The following is a 20,891-nucleotide window of genomic DNA, read 5'->3' on the forward strand; positions in this document are numbered from 1 at the left end:
TCAACCCAAATTTAGCAGAAGAAAAAGAGATTGTTGAGAGGACGACATACTAAGGAAAGCATCTTCGTTGACTCAGTTCTCGTATATATATATATTGAGTTACAAGTTGTGTTTATAATAAGTGGCCCTATAAGACTTAATATGCAAAAATATAAAACACCCAAATAATAAAAGAAAGGGGATACTTGATATGAATCTAATTTTGTGAGTCATTTTTGAGATAAGTCCAATTCTATTCCATGACAGTTTTTTTTTTCATTTTCATACGAATTTACTCCTAAAATTACTTATAAGTAATCAACATTATCCCTTGATTTTAGGATTAGTATTTGTGATAAGTTTTACCTATTTGAGGTTTAAAGAATAAAATTCCCTTAATGACAGGATAATTGTTGGAATAAAATTACTTCCTATATATCTCCAAGTGAGGATACGCCTCTTCATTTCTTCTTCATTTATCTATTATTTCTTTTTAGTTTGTTATCTAAAACCTTTTTCTTAGTTAGGATTTATCATTTGCCTTGCAAATCTTCTCCTTCTTAATCATTGTTCAGTTTTCCTCTTCTCTTCTCAGGCTTCCACTATATATGAAATTCGATTCTGTTTGATCAAAGAATGGAGGTCTGTAGAAAAAGGTATGTAGGCTAAAAATTATATTTGTTATTGATACATGAATGTGGAAAAATGGAAGAGAATGCAAATGGAAGAGAATGCTTAATTTTTTCTCATTGTGTTTCCCTACAAGATTACAAGGATATATATACATGATACAAGTGTGTAGGTAGGACAAGGTAGCCGTCCTAGTGTGTAGGTAGGACGGCTATAGAGGACAAGGTAGCCGTCCTAGTGTGTAGGTAGGACAAGGTAGGACGGCTGTAGGACGGCTTGACGGCTGTAGGACGGCTAGTGTGTAGGTAGGACAAGGTAGGATGGCTGTAGGACGGCTTGACGGCTGTAGGACGGCTAGTGTGTAGGTAGGACAAGGTAGGACGGCTGTAGGACGGCTTGACGGCTGTAGGACGGCTTGACGGCTGTAGGACGGCTTATTCTTCCAATAATAATATTATATACAATTACACAAGGACTCCAACCATTCCTTATTTGTCTAACACTCCCCCTCAAGTTGGAGAGTGGATGTCAAGAACTCCCAACTTGCGTAACATACCCGAAAACTTTTCTTTCCCAAGAGGTTTGGTAAACAAGTCTGCCAACTGTTGTGCCGTACCCACATGCTTGGTCTCTATTGTGCCATCTACAATTTTATCTCGTATAAAGTGACAATCCATCTCAATGTGACGAGTTCGTTCATGAAAAACAGGATTGGCAGCTATATGTAACGCTGCTTGATTATCACAAAATAAAATGGAAGGACCATCCAAAGGAATGTTCAAATCCTTCAACAAAAAACGAAGCCAAACTATCTCGCAACAAGCACCTGCCATGGCCCTATATTCTGCCTCTGCTGAAGAGAGCGAAACGGTTTTCTGTCGTTTTGTCCGCCAAGAAATCAAAGAACCGCCCAAGAATACACAATACCCAGTAGTCGAACGGCGAGTGATAGGGCAACCTGCCCAATCAGAATCACAAAACGCAGTTAACTTGGTCTGGTTGTCAGAACGAAATAATAAACCTTGACCTGGAGTAGCCTTCAAATAACGAACAATACGAAGCGCAGCATCCATATGAGATATCCTTGGCTCGTGCATAAAACGGCTTAGAACATGCACAGAATAGGTGATATCCGGCCGAGTGATAGTGAGATATATTAACCGACCTACTAATCGTCGATACTTTTCAGGATCCTTGAGAAGTTCTCCTTTATCAGATAATTTTGTGTCATCCATAGGAAAAGCAATGGGTCGTGCTCCCAAAAAACCATAGTCCTTGAGAATCTCTAATGCATACTTGCGTTGAGAAATATAAATCCCTTGTTTGGAACGAGAAACCTCAATACCCAAAAAATATTTTAAATCACCAAGGTCTTTTATCCGAAAATGATCACGGAGAAAAGACTTCAGAGAATTAATGGCACTAGCATCATTGCTTGTAATCACAATATCATCCACATAAATGAGCAAAGCTGTGAAAGAAATACCAGACTTTTTAGTGAACAATGAATAGTCAGCTTTGGATTGTTGAAAACCGGCAGAAATGATGGCACTAGTGAATTTGGCAAACCATTGGCGAGAAGCCTGCTTAAGACCATAAAGTGACTTGTGAAGGCGACACACAAGATTCTCCCCCTGTCGCCGAAGACCAGGAGGAGGAGACATATAGATTTCTTCATGTAAGTCACCATGTAAGAAAGCATTATTAACATCAAGCTGATGAAGAAATCAAGACTGACTAGCAGCAAGAGCAAGAAGACAACGCACCGTAATCATCTTAGCAGTAGGAGAAAAAGTGTCATGATAATCAATACCTTCAGCCTGAGTGAAGCCTTTAGCAACCAAACGAGCTTTGTAGCGGTCAATAGAGCCGTCGGAATTGTGCTTGAGTTTGTACACCCACTTACAACCAATGGGAATTTTGCCAAGGGGCAAGGAAGTTAAAGTCCAAGTACCATTAGCATGTAAAGCTTGAAGCTCCTCAGTCATAGCACGTTGCCAATTGGGGTCAGTGGCAGCCTCGGCAAAGGAGGAAGGCTCCACAGTCCGACTGACAGAGTTAATGTAAGAAAAATGCCTGGGAGAGTAACGGTGATAAGAGAGAAAATTACAAAGTGGATATCGCGTACCTTGTGTAGAACCGGGTTGCGAAGTCGAAGATGGGTGGGATGGCAGAATCACCTGCGAGCAAACGTAGTCTTTTAAATAGGATGGAGGTTTATGGGCACGGGAAGAGGTGCGGGGAAGGGGAGGAACGGGTAATGGGGCAGCAAGGGAATCTGTGGGAGGCGTGGAAGGGGAGGAAGGTGGAGGAGGGTGAGGCGTTGGGGCAGGAAGGGGTGGGTTATATGTAAAGTCCAGAGGGGGTGGGATGGGTAAGGTAGGCGAAGAGGAAGGGATAGGAGGGTGAGAAACGGCATAAGGGAAAGTAGTTTCGTGAAAGATGACGTCTCGACTAGTGAAAATGCGGTGATTGTCGAGATCGTAAAGGGTATAGGCCTTTTGTCCATGAGGATAACCGAGAAAAATGCAACGATGAGCCCGAGGGGAAAATTTGGTGGTGGGAGTGACAGAGGTGGCATATGCCAGACAACCAAAGACGCGGAAGTGGTCATAAGATGGGGTTTTCGAAAAGAGAACCTCAAATGGGGATTTATGATGGAGAAGACGGGTAGGGAGACGATTGATGAGATAAGTAGCGGTGAGAACACATTCCCCCCAAAACTTGATAGGAAGATGAGATTGAAAACGAAGGGCGCGAGCGGTTTCAAGAAGATGACGATGTTTTCTTTCAACAACGCCATTTTGTTGGGGGGTATAAACACAAGAAGTTTGTAAAAACACCCCATGATCAGAGAAAAAACTACGAAGAGATAAAAATTCACCACCATTGTCAGTACGAATGCATTGGATGGTAGTACGGAATTGGGTAGTGACATAAGCAAAAAAATCCTTAATTAATTGTTGAGTGTCAGATTTATGTTTCATGAGGAAGACCCACGTAAAGCGAGAAAAATCATCCACAATGGTTAAGAAATAATGAGCACCAGAAAGAGAAGATTGACGATTCGGGCCCCAAATATCACAATGAATTAAAGCAAAAGGGAAAGTTGATGAAATTGAACTCAAAAGAAAAGGTTGACGAGTTTGTTTTGCCAACGGACAAACATCACAAATATGACTAGAATCAAAAGTACAATTAAGAGAGCTAGATGCTAAAGCTTGCAAACGAGTGGAGGAGGGGTGACCTAGACACCTATGCCAGAGGGAGGAGGGGATGGTAATGATGTTGCAGAGAGGTTGACGGGTGGGGAGAGAAGAGGTAAGGGCCACAAGGTAATATAGATCGCCACGTCGCTTACCCACACCAATCATCGCCTTCGAAACCAAGTCCTGCAAAACACACCAAGAAGGAAAGAAGGTTATGGAACACGATAATCCATCTGTAAGTTTACCAACCGATAAAAGGTCCACTCGGAAATTAGGGACACATAAAACATCCTTCAAAGTAACTGATGAATTTAAAGGAAGAGTGCCGGTAAAAGTAATGGGAGCGGAAGCACCACTAGGCAAAGAAACAGGCGGCAAATGTGAAGGAGAACGATTAACCAAACATGAAGCGGAAGAAGTAATATGATCCGTAGCACCACTGTCAAGAATCCATTGACCATGACGAGAGGTGACAGGTAACAAACCTTGGGCAAAATCAGTAGTGAGCACGGCATTGGCCTGAGGAGGGGTGGTGGTGTCACGTAGAGCAGCTAGAACACGGGAGTGCTGCTCGGCAGAGAGGTCAGGCATGGCAAGCTGCAAGTCATGCAAAGTGGGCTGGGCCCCGTGCACTTGGTGGGTCGCTGGAGTAGAAGAGGAGGCGGGGGCCTGGGTGCCTTGCACGTGATGGGCCTGGGTGAAATTATGGGGCCGGGAAGCAGAAAACCGTGGCTGCCGGGGAGGACTGGAAGGTGCATGGCTGCGGGAAGAACTGGAAGCAGTGGCACGGCGCGGTGGTCGCCACGGTTGGCCATGGAGGGGATGGCCAACGGGATAGCCATGAAGTTTATGGCAGGTGTCTCGGGTATGATAATCAAAATTGCAGTAGGTGCAGTGGAGGGGAGGACGAGCAGAGGAGGGACGGGACGGGCCACGAACAGCCATGGCAGCAGGTTGATCGACAGAGCGGAGGACGCCCAGGGAGAGTTGTTTTTCAGCTTGAGACACCGAGGAGCAGGCCTGACGAACAGTGGGAAGGGGATTCATTAAAAGAATCTGGTCACGAACAGCAGCAAATGATTCGTTGAGGCCCATTAAAAATTGCATGAGTTGTTGACGGTCATGCTTGGCGTTGCAAGAGCACGTGCAGCCATCATTATAAGAAGCAAGCTCATCCCAGAGAGCTTTCAGGCGAGTAAAATAGGCGGAGATAGAAGAAGAACCTTGAGAAATTGTAGCAAGTTCCCGGTTGAGTTGGAAGATGCGTGGAGCATTACTCTGAGAGAAGCGTTCGCGAAGATCATCCCATACAGCTTGGACAGAGGTGGAAAAAAGCACAGATTCTTGAAGGTCAGGTTCCAAGGAATGCAGAAGCCAAGAGAGAATCATGTCATTGCAACAACGCCAAGCCGCGTGAGCATCAGGGTCGTCGGAGGATGAAGGTTCTTGGATATTGCCAGTGATGAAACCAAGTTTATTCTTGGCACTCAAGGAAAGCTGCATGCCACGGGCCCAGGATGTGTAGTTATCACCATTCAACTTCTTGGATACAAGGACAAGATTCGGGTGGTCGGAATGATGAAGGGAAAAAACACCATCGGAAGAAGAAGAGTCAGCCATGGGAACGGCAGAGAAAGCTGCCGAAAAAAAATTAGGGCTAGGGTTATAAACCTGCTCTGGATACCATGTAGAAAAAGGTATGTAGGCTAAAAATTATATTTGTTATTGATACATGAATGTGGAAAAATGGAAGAGAATGCAAATGGAAGAGAATGCTTATGGAAGAGAATGCAAATGGAAGAGAATGCTTAATTTTTTCTCATTGTGATTCTCTACAAGATTACAAGGATATATATACATGATACAAGTGTGTAGGTAGGACAAGGTAGCCGTCCTAGTGTGTAGGTAGGACGGCTATAGAGGACAAGGTAGCCGTCCTAGTGTGTAGGTAGGACAAGGTAGGACGGCTGTAGGACGGCTTGACGGCTGTAGGACGGCTAGTGTGTAGGTAGGACAAGGTAGGGCGGCTGTAGGACGGCTTGACGGCTGTAGGACGGCTTATTCTTCCAATAATAATATTATATACAATTACACAAGGACTCCAACCATTCCTTATTTGTCTAACAAGGTCGGTTGGCTTCTTTCATCAAATTGCTTGTTGTGTTAAATTAGTTAATTTCATGGTCAAAATTGGATCTTCATTTGAGTTGTATTTTTACTCAAATTAATTGATTTCATGGCCGATATTAATCTACCTATATCACAAGATTTTGTTATATAACCTACCTCTATTATAGGTAGATTATATTTTTCTGTTTATTATCTATCTCTATCATAGGTTGCTTCTATATGTTTTCCTATATTACGTAGTAATTTATCTTGCTTATGGGAAGGTAAATTGTGTATTTGTTTTGCTTCTATATGTCATCTAAACGACATGAGTTTGACAACAAACAAATGCGAATGCATGCTCCGTTAGAGCACTTCTAGTGTGCAAAGGCACCCATTGGCAATAGGTAATTCAATCCCCTCCAGTGAATAGTAACTGCCTTTAATGAATAGTAATTGTCTTTTGCATCTCTACCCTTAAACTGAATAACCATGGCAATAGACAATAAAATATTAGTATTTTTTATGTTCTAAAAAAAAATTTATTTTTTAATTCGGATAACTGATCTCGTCACGTCCATGTATCATTATCTGAAAGTACAATTTTTGAATATATTTCGATAAGATTTTTAACCAATTTTGTTGCATGACATGTCCTTCCATGTTTAGAATTGTTGAAAATATTGAAATGTGGTGTAAGGTAGGAGAAAATGGTAAGGTATTTATAGAAAAAAAAAAATTATAATTTTTTGAAATTTTTTTGAAATTTTTTCAGATTTTAATTATTTTTAAAATTTTATTAACTTAATTTAGCTAAATTGTTGGATTATAAAAAAATTTGAAATCCAACAGTGCAGATTATGAAACGTGCCCCTCGAAATATTTATGTTTTTTCATATTTTTTAATTTTTTCAATGGAAAAATCTAGACCGTTGATCTAGAAATCAAACGGTCCAGATTCAACTGCTATTTAGTGGGCTGCAACGTGGGCCCCACTGCCTGAAATCTTATCGGTAACGCGCCCCCACTCGTGTGTGTTATACACACACCTGACGCAAAATTTTTTATACTTGCATCACTCTCCCTCAAGCGCTCGAGCCTTGGACTTGTGCCTGAGCTCTCCCACGGGCTCCCCCTTAATCCAATCGCCCGAATGGGCTGGCGGGCACTTTGGTAGGGGATTGGATTGCAAATGGGGCCTGTCCACAGGACAAAAGAGCCCGGTGGAAGGGCTCTTAGGTGGATATGGAGGCAATCATATTCTATTTGGCGTTCTCCAACATATAGATATTGTAAGGCAAACATACTTTGTAGCATATTCGGGTAGGCATATTCATGCAATTAGATGTTGGGAATATAGAAATGAAACATATGAATGCTCCCCTACCATTAAACGAACAAGATTCTCATACAACAAGTACAACAACAAACGAACATAAGGTCAAATTTAAAACCACGTATACAACTTTAGAAACTCTAACAACAATCACTAAAATGACCACCAATCCAAGCACTTGAGTAGTTGTTGTGATAGATAGTTGCAACATACTCTATATACAGGCCAAACAACATCAACCTTTCTCACGCCACCCTTTTAGGCTAGAATAACAACAAATACTTTCTTATCAACAAAACTTTTTTTCTCTTTTTTTTTTTTTTTCCCTTTCGTTTTTTCTTTTCCCTTATCTCTTGTTTTTTTTTTCTTCTGTGGGACAAAGTGGAATGGACTCGATGCGGGTAGAAATGAGGTGTCGCAGCATGCCTGGTGGGTGTGTTAATGCAAAATCAAATTCATGGGTTTATCAGATCACGACACAAGTTGGTCAGATCGCGACACGTGTGAGTTTGGTAAGGCAAAAAATGACTGAAGTAGTTCAATGTCATCTCGTTTCGTGGTCTAGCAACAAGCAGTAGTGGTAATTGGGTTCGTCGGGAACAGAAGATGAATTTGCAGCAGCATTATCACCATATGAAAGCACAACGACGAATATTGTGTGGGTCGATACGAATGCAGTAGTGCAACCCAAAGTTAGTGGGAACAGTGGGTGCAAGATTGCAATACCACCATATGAAAGCACTGGAGCAACAAAGAGTTCGCCGATCAGCGAATTGGACAAATTCATTAGCAACAGCACCCAAGAAAACCTAATACTTAAAAATATCTAAAGGAAAAATTAGTATATAGTCCCTAGTTACTAATGTTCATTAGCTAAAACCTTATTGGTTTTCAAATTTTGATTGAAGTTCCTAACATTAATGTATTAATGAATTTACATGTAAGTTACATAGTTTTTTAAAATAAAATTAGTAATTGATTTAGGATTTTAATACTCACACCCTTATTAACTCCTAATTAATTTTCAAACTTACTCATTAATTTTTTTTTTATAAAAAAAGAACTTAATTCTTTAATCTTAAATCTACCCATTCGTATAATTTTTTTAATTTTTTTAATCATGAATGTACCCATTCTTAAATATATCAATTTGTTACATGTGAAATGTATTATTTTTTAATATTGTACCCATTTTTTAATGTAAAATCCATTCATTTTTTTTCCTAATCCATTTTCTAAACTTATATGGGTACACTATATTTCATTTGATTTGATAATATATCCATGTCAAGTTTAATTGAAGAAATTTAAAAATGTTATTAAGCCTAGTATCTTTTCTTTTCTTTTTTTCTTTTTTTGTAGTGTTGAAAATATGTACCCTTGTTTATATATACATATAATGCAGTGGAGAGTATAATCTATCCTTTAATATTTCAAATCCCACTAATTATAGATTTTATTTAAAATCTCATTAATATAAACAACTACTGACACACCGCGATCCGGAACGTCCACTTGGACTCCGAATCAAGCTATGTTGGCCGACACCTGGAGGGTGAAGACTCCGTAAAGTGTAGTGAAGTGGAAAATATGATTAAATTTAAACCTAAAAGTGCCTAAATGTAAGAGTGCGCTAGTGAGCGGGAATGAACCCATTTCATGTGATGTCAGAGCATAAGTAAAGTACAATAAAGTAGGATGAGAATTATACCGTTGGGTGTAACAATGTTTGAATGTTTGAATTTGGAGAAACGGACGGCGGATTCGGAATTAGCTCATCGAAATACGTTAAGAAGGGTCTCGAGCAATTTTTGTAAAAAGTCAATGAAAGGTCAACGATCAACCCTAAAAAAAGTCAACCGAGATGCCCCGATGGTCAACCACGTTAGAACTTTGGAATTTCACTAAATGGGTGTCAAAAAGGGACTCGGGACGTCGAAATTAGCCTAGGGGTTTCCGGGAATTTTCCAGAAAGTCAATACAAATAATATTCCCTGAAATATTCCTTAGAATATTCCTTATTTTTGGAATTGGGCTAGGCCGGAACAGTGACCCAAAGGTTTGGGCTTAAGACTTGGGCCGGGTTTTGGACTAAGTTTGGGCTTCGGCCTTCTTCTTTCTTTTTTTTTCTTTTTTTTTTTCCTTCTCCAACCGGTTGCCACTGCAACCGTCGGATTATGGAAATCCCGCCTAAGAACAAAACGAGATCCAAATAGCTTGATTTTTCAACTATTTTTCACACTCTTCCTATCAAAATGAAGATAAACGAGTTTAGTTTAGGATTATACCTTCCCCTCCAGTCACCTGTGGTCGAAGTTGGCCTGAAAAGGTCTGCAACTCACGGCATACATCATCGGAAAACCGGGGAAGAGTATCTCTGCGTTCAAATGTCAACCAAAATCCTTAAGAGCACTAGAAACGTAAGGTAAAACATAATCCACGAAGATTTGGGTGGTTTTTTGAACCTACCCACATGGAAAATTTTCGAGGTTCTCACCGGGAAACATGGAGGTCATAGTCTGGGTTTGTGTTGGAAACTCGAGATATGGGTATGCAGCTTCACGACTAAGAGATGATGTGGCTTCGGGTTTATGGTCGTTATGCTCGTTGGAGATGATGGTGGATGATGGACCTTGCCGGAGCAACGCCGTGTGTGGGGGTCTTGGGATTCTTTGCATTTGCAGACAGAGAGAAAGAGATAGAAAAAGAGACAGAGAACGGGAAAGGATGAGAGAAGGAGAGAGTTTGAGGGAAGAGAGGGACAAAGTGAGGTGGCAGTGTGGGATAGGTCCGAGAAGACTGACAGGGAACACGGGTGTAAGGGAAGGAGTGGGGTGTGGGCCCTAAATGGCTCACAAAACAATACAAAATATCTTCTAAAATGAAATTACCAACTTGACCTCGGTATTCAATGTTTCGTAAAATTTTAACCGTAACTCCGATCCCAATTCCGCTTGCGCCTACGCGTTCATCGCGTTTTCTCTCCTCCATCTTCCCTCCTCCACTGACCCCATCCCCGCCCAGTCCCTCTTCCAACAGTGGATTCCACCGTTGCAGTGAGATTGACGGCGACGAAATCTGTAGCTATGTGGGTTTGACGTACGTACATGCCGCCGACTTGCAGCGGCAAGGATTACGAATCCCCAATGGTAAAGGACTCAACGTCATCTTGGCAAGTGAGATCGAGCTTGGCATGGCTGTCGAGGACAAGGTTGGTGAAGTGAAGTCTATGACTTGTATCTTGAAGATGATAGCGGAGCCGACGAGGTCATGGTGGTTGGCTATGAGGATCTTCGCAAAGTTGTTGGAAATGAAGAAGACTAGTGTTTGATCACGGGTTTAAAGCATGGATATGTGTTTGGTTACAGAAATGACAAAAGCACTCGGATTGACAAATGTTAAAAAAAATTTAGGCCACACGAATGATCAGTGAAATTGGGTACTGACCAGCATGTACTGACGTATTTTCCTTATTCACTTGCTAAAAAGAGAATACTAATGTTATTAATTAGGCACACAAACTGACCATACATTTTGCAACCGTTAGACCTACATGTGTTAGACAATGTATATTTTTTTTTTAACAAAAAAAAGATATTATTTACAAGAAGGGATGGGAAGTCGTTCAACCTTGAATAAATGATGTAGGTAAACTTCCTTACTTCTCGTTTGACTTCGACTCTCTCTTGTCCGTGGTGCTACAGTCTTATTTTTCGAGTTAAAGAACAAGTAAATAAAAGCATGATTAAATTGATAGAATCTCACTTAGTATTACGATTTTGTAATATTCCTCTTCATTTCTAAGTGAAAGGTCTTAGGTTTATTTCTCGCCAAAGGTGAATTTGAACTACATTATTGCTAACACATTGTGATACTAAGCTCACCCCTTCCTTCTTAGTGTAAATGATATCGTTTGTTCAAAAAAAGAAAAAAATAATAATAATAGAATCCGGTTTTGTTCAGCTGACACCGTACTCTTCTTTCTTTTTCTCGCTGGTCTAACCAATGTTCACCCAAAGAAGTAGATCTTCTTCTGATGCAAAATCTTACATAGGTTCCGATAGTAACCCCATTTTCTTATCTGCACAGTCCTCAAAGTTCACTACAACCCATAAAAACGGAGACCAATTTGATCAATTTCACATATCTCTACCAATCACAGCCACACAATGACGCAGACAAATCGACGAACACAATTCTACATCCATTTCGATCCCACCTATGATCGTGCGAGACTGGGAGTCTCATTGCCAAGAGAGTCCCCACTGTTTTCTCTTTTCTTTGCATTCAAATATAAATTTGTAATCAAAGAAATGTACTTATAAAAATCCATCAAAATCATAAGCCAAGTCCACAAAAATCCTTAAAAATCCATACAGAAATCTCTAAAAATCCATATGGAATTTGTAGAAGCTCTCAAATCCTATCATTTTTTTTAAGCAAATGATATTATTTATAGGGGGAGGGGAGCAAATTCTCACAATGTGCTAACCACAATATGATTCAAATTCGCCTTTGGCGAGAAACGAACCTACGAACTGTCACTTCTAAGTGATGAGGATACCACTATATCGTAGTAATAAATCTATTACTTTAAAGTTTTTTTTTTTTTTTTTTTTTTTTTTTAAATCATCCTAAATCCTAAATTGAGTACACCCCCCCTAAATTGGTTAAGGTGAATTTAATTACTATTTTTATGTAACAATAGTTTTCAGATAAAAGTAAATTAACGAATTAGCCATAATTAATTAGCTTTATGACTCAAACTTGACCATTGATAAGGGCTAATTTCATGGTAAAAAAATTGTGTCTAAATTATGAGAATGGTAGAATTCAGATTCCCATTGTATACTAAAAGTTTTCTAGAATCAGAGTAAGAATAGTACTGATGTCAAATATGTTTTTTACCATTAGCCTTGTGATTCCTTCTCTAGAAAGCATTTCTACTAATAAGCGCTTAACTGTTCAAACCACCATTTTGCATTTTCATCTTTGATGTCGTTTCTAACCAGAGATAACTTTGAAAGTTAATACGTGCAAGAATTGGGAAGTTAATACATTTTAAAGAATTGGACCATCTTAATTAAATTCCATCCAACTAAATAAAATTTAATATGAAAATATTAACAATCGCCTACATGAATGGAGTTTTGCCCTCAACATTATGCAAATGAAAATACACACTAAGAGAAGCCTTTGAAATTTTCGTTTTTCCTAGATATGCAGTTCTGACAAAAATGCAGTTTTGCTTGTTTTTAATTGAAAAATTGGAAGGATTGATCGTGTAGAAAATTATGAAAGTTTGACATTATAATTTTCAGTATCTTAGCTTTCATGTCCAACTAGACTTGTGTCCAAATTCGTATGCAAAGTCGATTATCTATTAAAAATCATCCAAGAAAGAATGGTGTGATGTGTGTTATATCGTGAACCATTCTTGATGAATAGGCTATGGTGGGGTATTAAGGAGATAAGTTCTCCATGGAAGTATCTACACGCAGAGCTCAGCGAATATGACAGAATATGCGTGTGGCAGAGCATTATCTTTAGTTGTCATTGGTTAGAGTATTTATAGATGTCTTGAGAGCTCTTGTAGGGAAAGTAATCATAATTAAATTGGGAGACTATCTATGAGGAAATCTACTATAAGATATCCAATCTTCCTAGGATGATGTTGCCTATTTCCTAATATATCCTAATTTGACTTGAATTAGGGTTATCAAACTTGGTTGGCAAGTAATATCTTCAGTGGGCTTAAGCCTAGTATGTCGGACTAAGAATGTAGGACTATGCTTCATGGGCTATGAGCATTTTGATCATTTTTGCTACCCAGGTGCCATGTGTCACGGTTTCAGAAAATTATGGTCCCCCACATTTCAAATGTTTTTCGATGACTCACTTGCATTTTTACTAAAAATTGATTCCAAAAACATTTTCACTAGAAACGCTTTCAGCCATTTTAAACAGTTCAAAATAAACCCTTAGTATATTTTGGTTAAGGAATCACTAGCTAGTATAATGTGGCCTAAGGCCATTGATTATCTATGCCAACTTTTTGGTCAAAGCCCACTAAGGGTAAGTGTACAGTTTAATTGAACACTCAACATTCAAAAACATTTATTTTCATAAATAGTACATTACATTCATATGGAATTCAACTGCGGAAGAGGCACTAGCCATAATGGCAACACAAATATAGAGAGACACACACTAATAACATATACAACAAACTCATAACGAGTTGTTGCAGCTTATTCCAAATCAGAAGGAGTGAAGCTGAAAAAACTAAAAACAAGCCCCACAACATTCATCATTTGAAGTTACACTTGATAAAGAAAATCTGTGTCTCCAACATTATTGGCCAAAATATTTGAACTTCCTTTGCGCTTCTTGAGGAAATTTTTGAACCAATGGGTCGAAAGTTTTGGGTACCTTTGGAGCCCGTCAAAATCCACATAGTTAATACCAAATCGAACTGTGTAGCCTTCACTCCATTGAAAGTTGTCTAAAATTGCCCATGCAAAGTATCCTTTCACATTACTACCCTTCCTGCACCACAAAATAAATAAATAATGACTTGATATCACTGTAAAATGCAATATAGTCCTAATTAGTATTTCAACAAGCACTTACTTGATTGCTGCTTGAAGGTAACAGAGGTGGCGATTGTAGTAGTCAGTCCTATTGGGATCATGGAGGGCTTCCTCTAGTGATAAGGTGGAATCATTGAACTCATCAACGCCTGCAATATAATTCATTACATATGTATTTAGTACTTTCTCTCAAAAAGAGAGATGTAGTTGGTTTTAAATTTAGATTTGGAATTACTCATCTGTATTTTACATCAATATATACATATATGTCAAAAATTAAAAAGTGAAATTAAGTGAGGCTTAAAAGCGTCAATTACCATTCTCAGTAATGTAAATGATTGGATCACCATACTTATTCTTCGTGTAGAGTACAAAATCGTGAATTCCTTTTGGATAAACATATAACCAGTCTGAAGCAGCCTGTAATACCATTTGAAGATATTTGAGATGGTTAGGAATTGTATAAAATTAATCCTCCAAATACAAATAACTTAACCTGAAATTTGATGTGTACCTGAGGACCAATAGGAATGCCATCACGTTCAGCTGCCATAACATAAATGAATGCGATCAATATTAGAATGTAATAATTCTAAGATATTAAATAATTAGTCGATAAAAGGTTTTCATTTGTACTCACTCATTGTGATAACATGTGGATCGTATAAGTAACTTGCAGGTTTAGAATAATTCTTAGGTACATCAGTTGCATATAGAGCAGTATAATAGTTCAATCCAACAAAATCAAAGGACCCAGTTAACATCTTGGATTCTTCTTCCGTGAATTTTGGCAATCGTTCTCTAACAAGGTATTGCATGGTGTACGGGTAGTCACCTCTTGTAATTGGATCCATAAACCTACAAAGATGTGAAAATTGCAATAATCAACTTTATAAGTCATAAAAAAGAAACATAACCCACTTGATTTATAAATTAATAATACACTTGCCATCCAAACATAAAATCCATAGCTCGATTTGCAGCATCTATATCTTCCTTTGCATCTGAAGCAGGCTCAAACCAATGTGACAGTAGTGTTATTCCTATCACCCCCATTTTGATATGCCTACAAAGAAAATTCAGAAAATGATTTGATGTAGTGCCATACAAACTCCAAACTGTTTACCTCGCTATACAAAAGGTTTCCTCTTGTGGTGGAACCTAATACTAGTCACTCGTGGAGATTTCAGACCAAAAAAAAAAGGGAACTAACTAGTTAATTCATTATACCTGAAATTTATCTTTGTACACTTTTACAGTAGCTGCATGAGCAAGGAGTTGGTAGTGTGTTACCAAATAGGGTTCAGTAGCCGAATCTCCACCAAGGCAGGTTAGGTCTTGCCAAGCAGAGCATCGTCCCGGTGCGTACATCCCGATTGTATATGCATGGTTACTGAAGGTGTATGGCTCATTCAACGTGATCCAGTGCTTCACCCGATCACCAAAAAGTGAAAAACAAAGTTCTGCGAAGTCTTTAAAGTCATCGCTGCGTGTCCAAATTTCAAAACATTTTTGTTAGATGTGGTACGTTTTATTTAATTAAGCAAATGACCAATATTACACTTAAGATAAAATTCGTTTACTTACACAATACGAGGGCTTAAGAAACCACCATAAGCATCTTCTAACGCTTGGGGAACATCCCAGTGAAAGATTGTCACAAATGGCTGTATGCCTATATATAACATTATCAGAATGAAAAAAAAAATTCAATACTTTGATTCAATATTGTTTTATGAGTGCACGGTATTAAAATTATATATTAATGGACGGGATGATATATGAGATTAGATGGGATGGATGATATGTGAGATTAAGTAGCTTTATCACCATTGCGAAGGAGTTCATTGATGAGATTGTCGTAGTATTCAATTCCTTTCCTGTTGACACCCCCACTTAGCGTGCCATCTAATAATTAGAACAAAATAGTCAAGTGAGTTAATATACCTATCTATATATCGAAATCGAATTAAGTAAAACAGGTTAATCGATGAAGTAATTGGTCCCAAATCAAGGATATGGAGGCGGATGTCAACATTACTTGGCAACAATCTGGACCATGAGATAGAGAACCTATAAGCATCCAAGTTCATATCCTTCATAATTGCTACATCTTTCTGTAATGACAAGAAAGGCATACATAATTATAAGAAAGAAGCTAAAAATTAATTATGGATCTCATGTTCAATGTGCTCTTCAACTTCATAGTGGGAATTAAGGGTTTGGAGAATAATATTATTCCTTGATTGACAACCTTATAGAGGTGGTATTGATCAATGGCGACATCTCCATTGCTGTGATCATCGATTTTTTCTGTCATTAACCATAGAAGATTTTATTATTTAGAGCATAAAGATGGTAGGACTCATAGAATGCGAACTATTATATATGTCCATGTAGTGCATGTATAGTCCATATGTATCGAAAATATACAGCATATACTGCATGCCCAAGGGTATTTGCTGATAATATGTAGAAGACTATAACCTGGATGGTTGTGGGTGAAGGTGTCCCATATGCTTGGTCCTCTACCATCAACGTTCCATGCACCTTCTACCTGAAATATGCATATGCGCATTCAAACTGAAGATGTCAATATTCATGCTTGGAATCAAACTGAAATGTGCATGTGCACATATATATATATATATGCTATAGTTTTTTCTGACATTGAAATCGAATTAGACCTATGTGATTATATGAAACTCAAATTAATTAAAGGGTAATTAAATAGCTAAGCCCTAGCAGGGACTGGCCTGGTAAGCTGCTGTAGATCCACCAAAGACGAACCCTGGTTTTAGAGCATCAAACTTGGTCCTGTCAAGTGAGTTACAGACAATGGGTTTATCTGGCTTAGCAGCTTTGGTGTTTGTCAATGCAAAGCCATTGAGTAGCAAGACACACAAGAGCAAAGAGCCTAACTCATGCATTGCCATAGTTAACTGGAGGGGTTTTGGTGATCGAGATAGCTAGGTTGGTTCTTCCCTGCATATTGCATGGGGTTTATATAGAGGGCTACGTACCACGTCTAGACGTGAGAATAATTGATAAGCATTTATTTACTAAAATTTGATAAACACGTGCAGGCTTTAAAAAAGTGAAGACCACTGAAAAGTGCAAAGCAAAATATACTTTTGTAACAATAATAATTAAATATGAATACGGTTGGGATAATACATATTTATACAAAAAACTAAATATACTTTTGTAACAATAATAATTAAATATGAATACGTTTGCAATATTATATTTTTATTTGTAAGTAAACAATTTCTCAAGCATGTATATAACGTAAAACTTTGGTGGATTGGTTATGGGAAATATATCAAGGAATGGAATTAGGTAAAGAGAAATATTTAAAAAATAAAAATAAAAATTGAAAAGTGGAGAAACGCAGTTCAAGATACTGTAGGATATGACATTTTTTCATCCTTTGACTTTTTATCCAGTTGGGACCTCACTAGCAAGCAGTGGCGGTACGCACATGCATGGAATGGACCAGAAAAGTTAGAATCCGACCTCGCCGGATCTTCTTTATGAAAATAAAAGAGATTATATTTTCTTTAATGTAAAAGAGATTATATTTTTTTTTATAAGTCAAAATTGACAGCACACAATCTATATGCTAAATCATGTCGAATTGACAAATCGATTAAAACTTACATCTGTTTTCAAATTTTCTTACATAACATTCTCCTTAGCATAGACATCTCCTTTGAAAATGCTCAAATTTAATAAATTATCATACAATTTATTTGACCAATACATAAATTAATACAATTTCAATATTTCAACGTGGTGTATGTGAGAATTGAAATTTCTTGATCTATTTTGAAAAATCAGCCCATATATGAGGTGTGGAAATGTAGTTTACTCAACATGATTAAAGATATGGAGTGAGGATACTCTCCGGATCCTCTTTGTGAGGATTCCGGAAATTCTTAAATGATGTCCGTTCATTATATATTGTACAGTCATAAATCATTTTAAATATTTTTATTTAAAATTAAACAGAAACAGTACCTTAAGAAAACTGACCGCACAATATACGATAAACGAAGATGATGTGAGGATTCCTAGGATTCTCACAAAGAAGATCTGGAGAGAATCCTCACAAAGAGGATCTGGATAGGATCGTCATACAAAGATATGTACCAGCTGAAGAGCATTTTCTCTCTTTTTCCTTTCTTAAAGCATTCAAACCCCACTGCAAGTGACACCCATCCGAAGATGGGATTCCATCTAGATTCAAATTGTGGAGACCCTAGGGATGGAATCCCCTCACAAGACATAACCCTAACTCCTTAACGACAATGACAACTTTGATGTGACTCCATTTTTCATGACAACAACTCATCAACTTTACCAAAAGAAAAAGAAGGGAAAGAGTGGGAATCTGATTCTTCATTCCACACGTGGAGTAATAGAGCTGAAATGCACGTTGAAGAAAAAAGTGTCGTGGCTAGTGATTTTGTGCCGGGGTTTTGTATACCCGGTGATTCGAATGGGTAGTGCGAGGTTTAGAGTTTGCTGGAAGAGGGAAGACTTCGATTGGGAACGGATTTTTCAATCTAAGGGCATCTTGTCTTTGTGCACACTAGATTTGGCCAGATTTTTTATTAAGAAACTGAAAATGGTAGGATAAAAATATCAATATAGATGGCTCCAAGGGGGTTAGTTTTTAAAATTTCTCTAATAAGTATTGTTTGGAGTGTACGAGAAATGACACAACATGAGGAGGAGATAGAAGTTCCTTCCCAAACAAGAAGGCTAAAGAGAAGATTGCTAGCACCCTATAGAATTATTTACTTACCAAAACGAGAACACTAATGCTATTAATTAGGCACACAAACTGACCACATATATTTGCAATAGTTGGGCCTATATGTATTTTTTTGAACAAACGATGTTGTCTACACTAAGGGGATTAGGGAGTGAACTAAGAGCCTAAGCCTCAAAATAGGCTAGTAATAGTATGGTTCAAATTTGTCTTTGACGAAAATCAAACCTAATACCTCTCAAATTCGCCTTTAGAGAGTGTGGTAGTAATGTTGTTAATTTTGTTTGTCTAAATAACTTAACTATTAAAAGAGCAAATGGTTTATTTCTCAAATATCCATGTTTTTAATGAAATACAATAATTACTATATTGAGGAATACATAATGAGATAACATATCCTGAGAGTGCATAACTAACTTTTAAAATTCTAATTAATTAGGTATATACCATCAGAGCATAACTAACTTTTTTTTTTTTTTTAACGGACGATAGTACTCACACTAAGGGGTGAGAGAATGAGTTAAGCCTTACAATGAGCTTGCCATAATAATGTAGTTCAACTTCGTTTTTGGCGACAATCGAACCAAAGACCTCTCACTTACTGGTAAAGATGAATAGTATTAGATCGTAGTATTATGTGGCAGAGTAGAACTAACTTTAACTTTAAAAAAGAAAAATACATAGTTTCTCTTTCCTTTTTTGAAACTCTTCTGACTTCATCTTCCACAAGCCACCAGAATAAAGAAAACCCCAGCAAAACTCTCCTCCCTTACTTTTAAATTCCTAAAGATATCATTATCCCTCGTAAACTTGGGTTTGTTAATTGGTAGCTATTGGAAGGCTATTAATTTATTCTCGGATCGCCGTTGCATATGTAAAGTGGCCTGAAATGCTTTACTTGTACTTTCCAATAATAAGATTATTGTCTTTGAACAAGGGAAATAGGATTGAAGTTTTGAGTCTTGACAATTTATTAAGAAAAAAATTATTTATTGATACAAAACCCTCCATCCAAAATCTTCTTGGTCAGTACGAAAATAATTTATTTCTATAATTTCGGTTGGTTGGGGTTGGGGAAGATGGGAAGGGGTTAAAATAAAATCTGGTTCTTTCACTCAGTGTGAAAAATTAAAAATTAAGAACTGCAATGGTGAACTGAGGAAATTCGAGGGAAACAACGATGGGGAGTTTTTCTGTTGATAATTTATTTTATTTTTTTGAACAAAAACTCGATAAACACGGGCAGGCTTTAAAAAAGTGAAGACCACTTAAAAGTCCAAAGCAAAATATGCTTTTGTCACAATAATAATTAAATATGAATACTGTTGGGATAATACATATTTATACGAAAAACAAAAATACACACACACAGATATATATATATATATATATATGTGATACATTTTCATCTTTAGACTTTTAATCGAGTTGGGACCGTACTCCACTAGCAAGCAGTGGCGGTACGTGCATGCATGGAATGGGGAGATTGTTCAATGTGATCCGAATATGGAATGATACATCATGTGTCATTATACAAATGGTAGGATATGTATGTTAAAAATTTAATAACTCAAAAAATAAAATTTCTCACTACTTATATAAAAACACGTGGTGTACTATCCGTGTGCCAGTCACAATGAAATTTTTTTCCATGGAATAGACCAGAAAAGTTAAAAGTATTTCAATGAATTTATATTGATGAAACCCTTCAACAATATTTTTGGAACGTGGCCATTGATTCTTCTTGCCAAATGTTTTATACAATCTGTTAACACCAATCAACACCCGGTTATCCAACTCGCAATGAACTATATGTAAGCACATGAATGCTTTCTTTAATCAAATCACCTTCGAATAACTAATTAATAGTTTTACCTATTCAGGTTCAGTCTAGAAGTTTTAGAATTGAATTACCAATAAGGTTTTACAAATTTTAAACTGCAGGCTGAATATTAAATTATTTTTCTAGTTCAATTGATTGCTTCAATCCGTCAACGGGCACAATTCGTGGTTACCTTACATTTGATAACGGACATAGCCCGTAGTAGAATTTGAGACTTTTTATCATGTTCAGATTATTAACGGACATAATGTCCGTGATTGATTGTAATTTATCATGTTCATCGACCGTGGTAGATGAGTTTTTTTGTTCTAGTGTTCTAAGCTTAGATCTGTGTATGTTTTTATATATTTAACGTGCAAGTTGTGTGTTGTAATTGGAATGAACTTCTCTTAATTGTTTTACTATTTTATTC

General features: G+C 37.6%; 1 protein-coding gene and 1 pseudogene across 3 annotated transcripts; both read right to left on the reverse strand.

Moving 5' to 3' along the window:
- Positions 1-5,867: 5,867 nt before the first annotated feature.
- On the reverse strand, positions 5,868-10,048 carry LOC125468638. 3 transcript variants are annotated; one of them, XR_007251028.1, is made up of 3 exons: positions 9,761-10,048; positions 9,552-9,640; positions 5,868-8,004 (listed from the first exon to the last, which is right to left on the reverse strand). XR_007251028.1 is itself a non-coding variant. In XM_048564802.1 (3 exons), exons 1-3 carry the CDS (start codon positions 9,939-9,941, stop codon positions 7,808-7,810), a joined length of 495 nt encoding a protein of 164 aa, XP_048420759.1. In that variant the 5' UTR covers positions 9,942-10,048; the 3' UTR covers positions 5,868-7,807. The 3 variants fall into 3 exon arrangements, 1 of the variants encoding a protein (XP_048420759.1); XM_048564802.1 differs by having other exon boundaries at positions 9,733-10,048; XR_007251027.1 differs by lacking the exon at positions 5,868-8,004 and having other exon boundaries at positions 8,499-9,640.
- A 3,321-nt stretch (positions 10,049-13,369) lies between these two features.
- LOC125468633 lies at positions 13,370-16,838 on the reverse strand (annotated as a pseudogene).
- Between the last annotated feature and the right edge of the window lie 4,053 nt (positions 16,839-20,891).

This window comes from the organism of the source record quoted next, unplaced genomic scaffold, assembly GCF_019419815.1.
Source record: "Pyrus x bretschneideri cultivar Hongxiangsu unplaced genomic scaffold, Pyrus_bretschneideri_v1 Contig39, whole genome shotgun sequence".
In the NCBI taxonomy this organism is placed as follows: Eukaryota; Viridiplantae; Streptophyta; class Magnoliopsida; order Rosales; family Rosaceae; genus Pyrus; species Pyrus x bretschneideri.

Bases quoted from the DNA above. Each gene is read 5' to 3' on its own strand.
- LOC125468638 (XM_048564802.1), bottom strand. From the start codon at position 9,941: ATGCAAAGAATCCCAAGACCCCCACACACGGCGTTGCTCCGGCAAGGT. The intron at 9,641-9,732 runs GTAGGTTCAAAA...ATTTGAACGCAG, and splicing joins CTCGAAAATTTTCCATGTGG to AGATACTCTTCCCCGGTTTT. The intron at 8,005-9,551 runs GTATAATCCTAA...TTGTTGCTCCAG, and splicing joins ACAGGTGACTGGAGGGGAAG to TGCTTTCATATGGTGGTATT.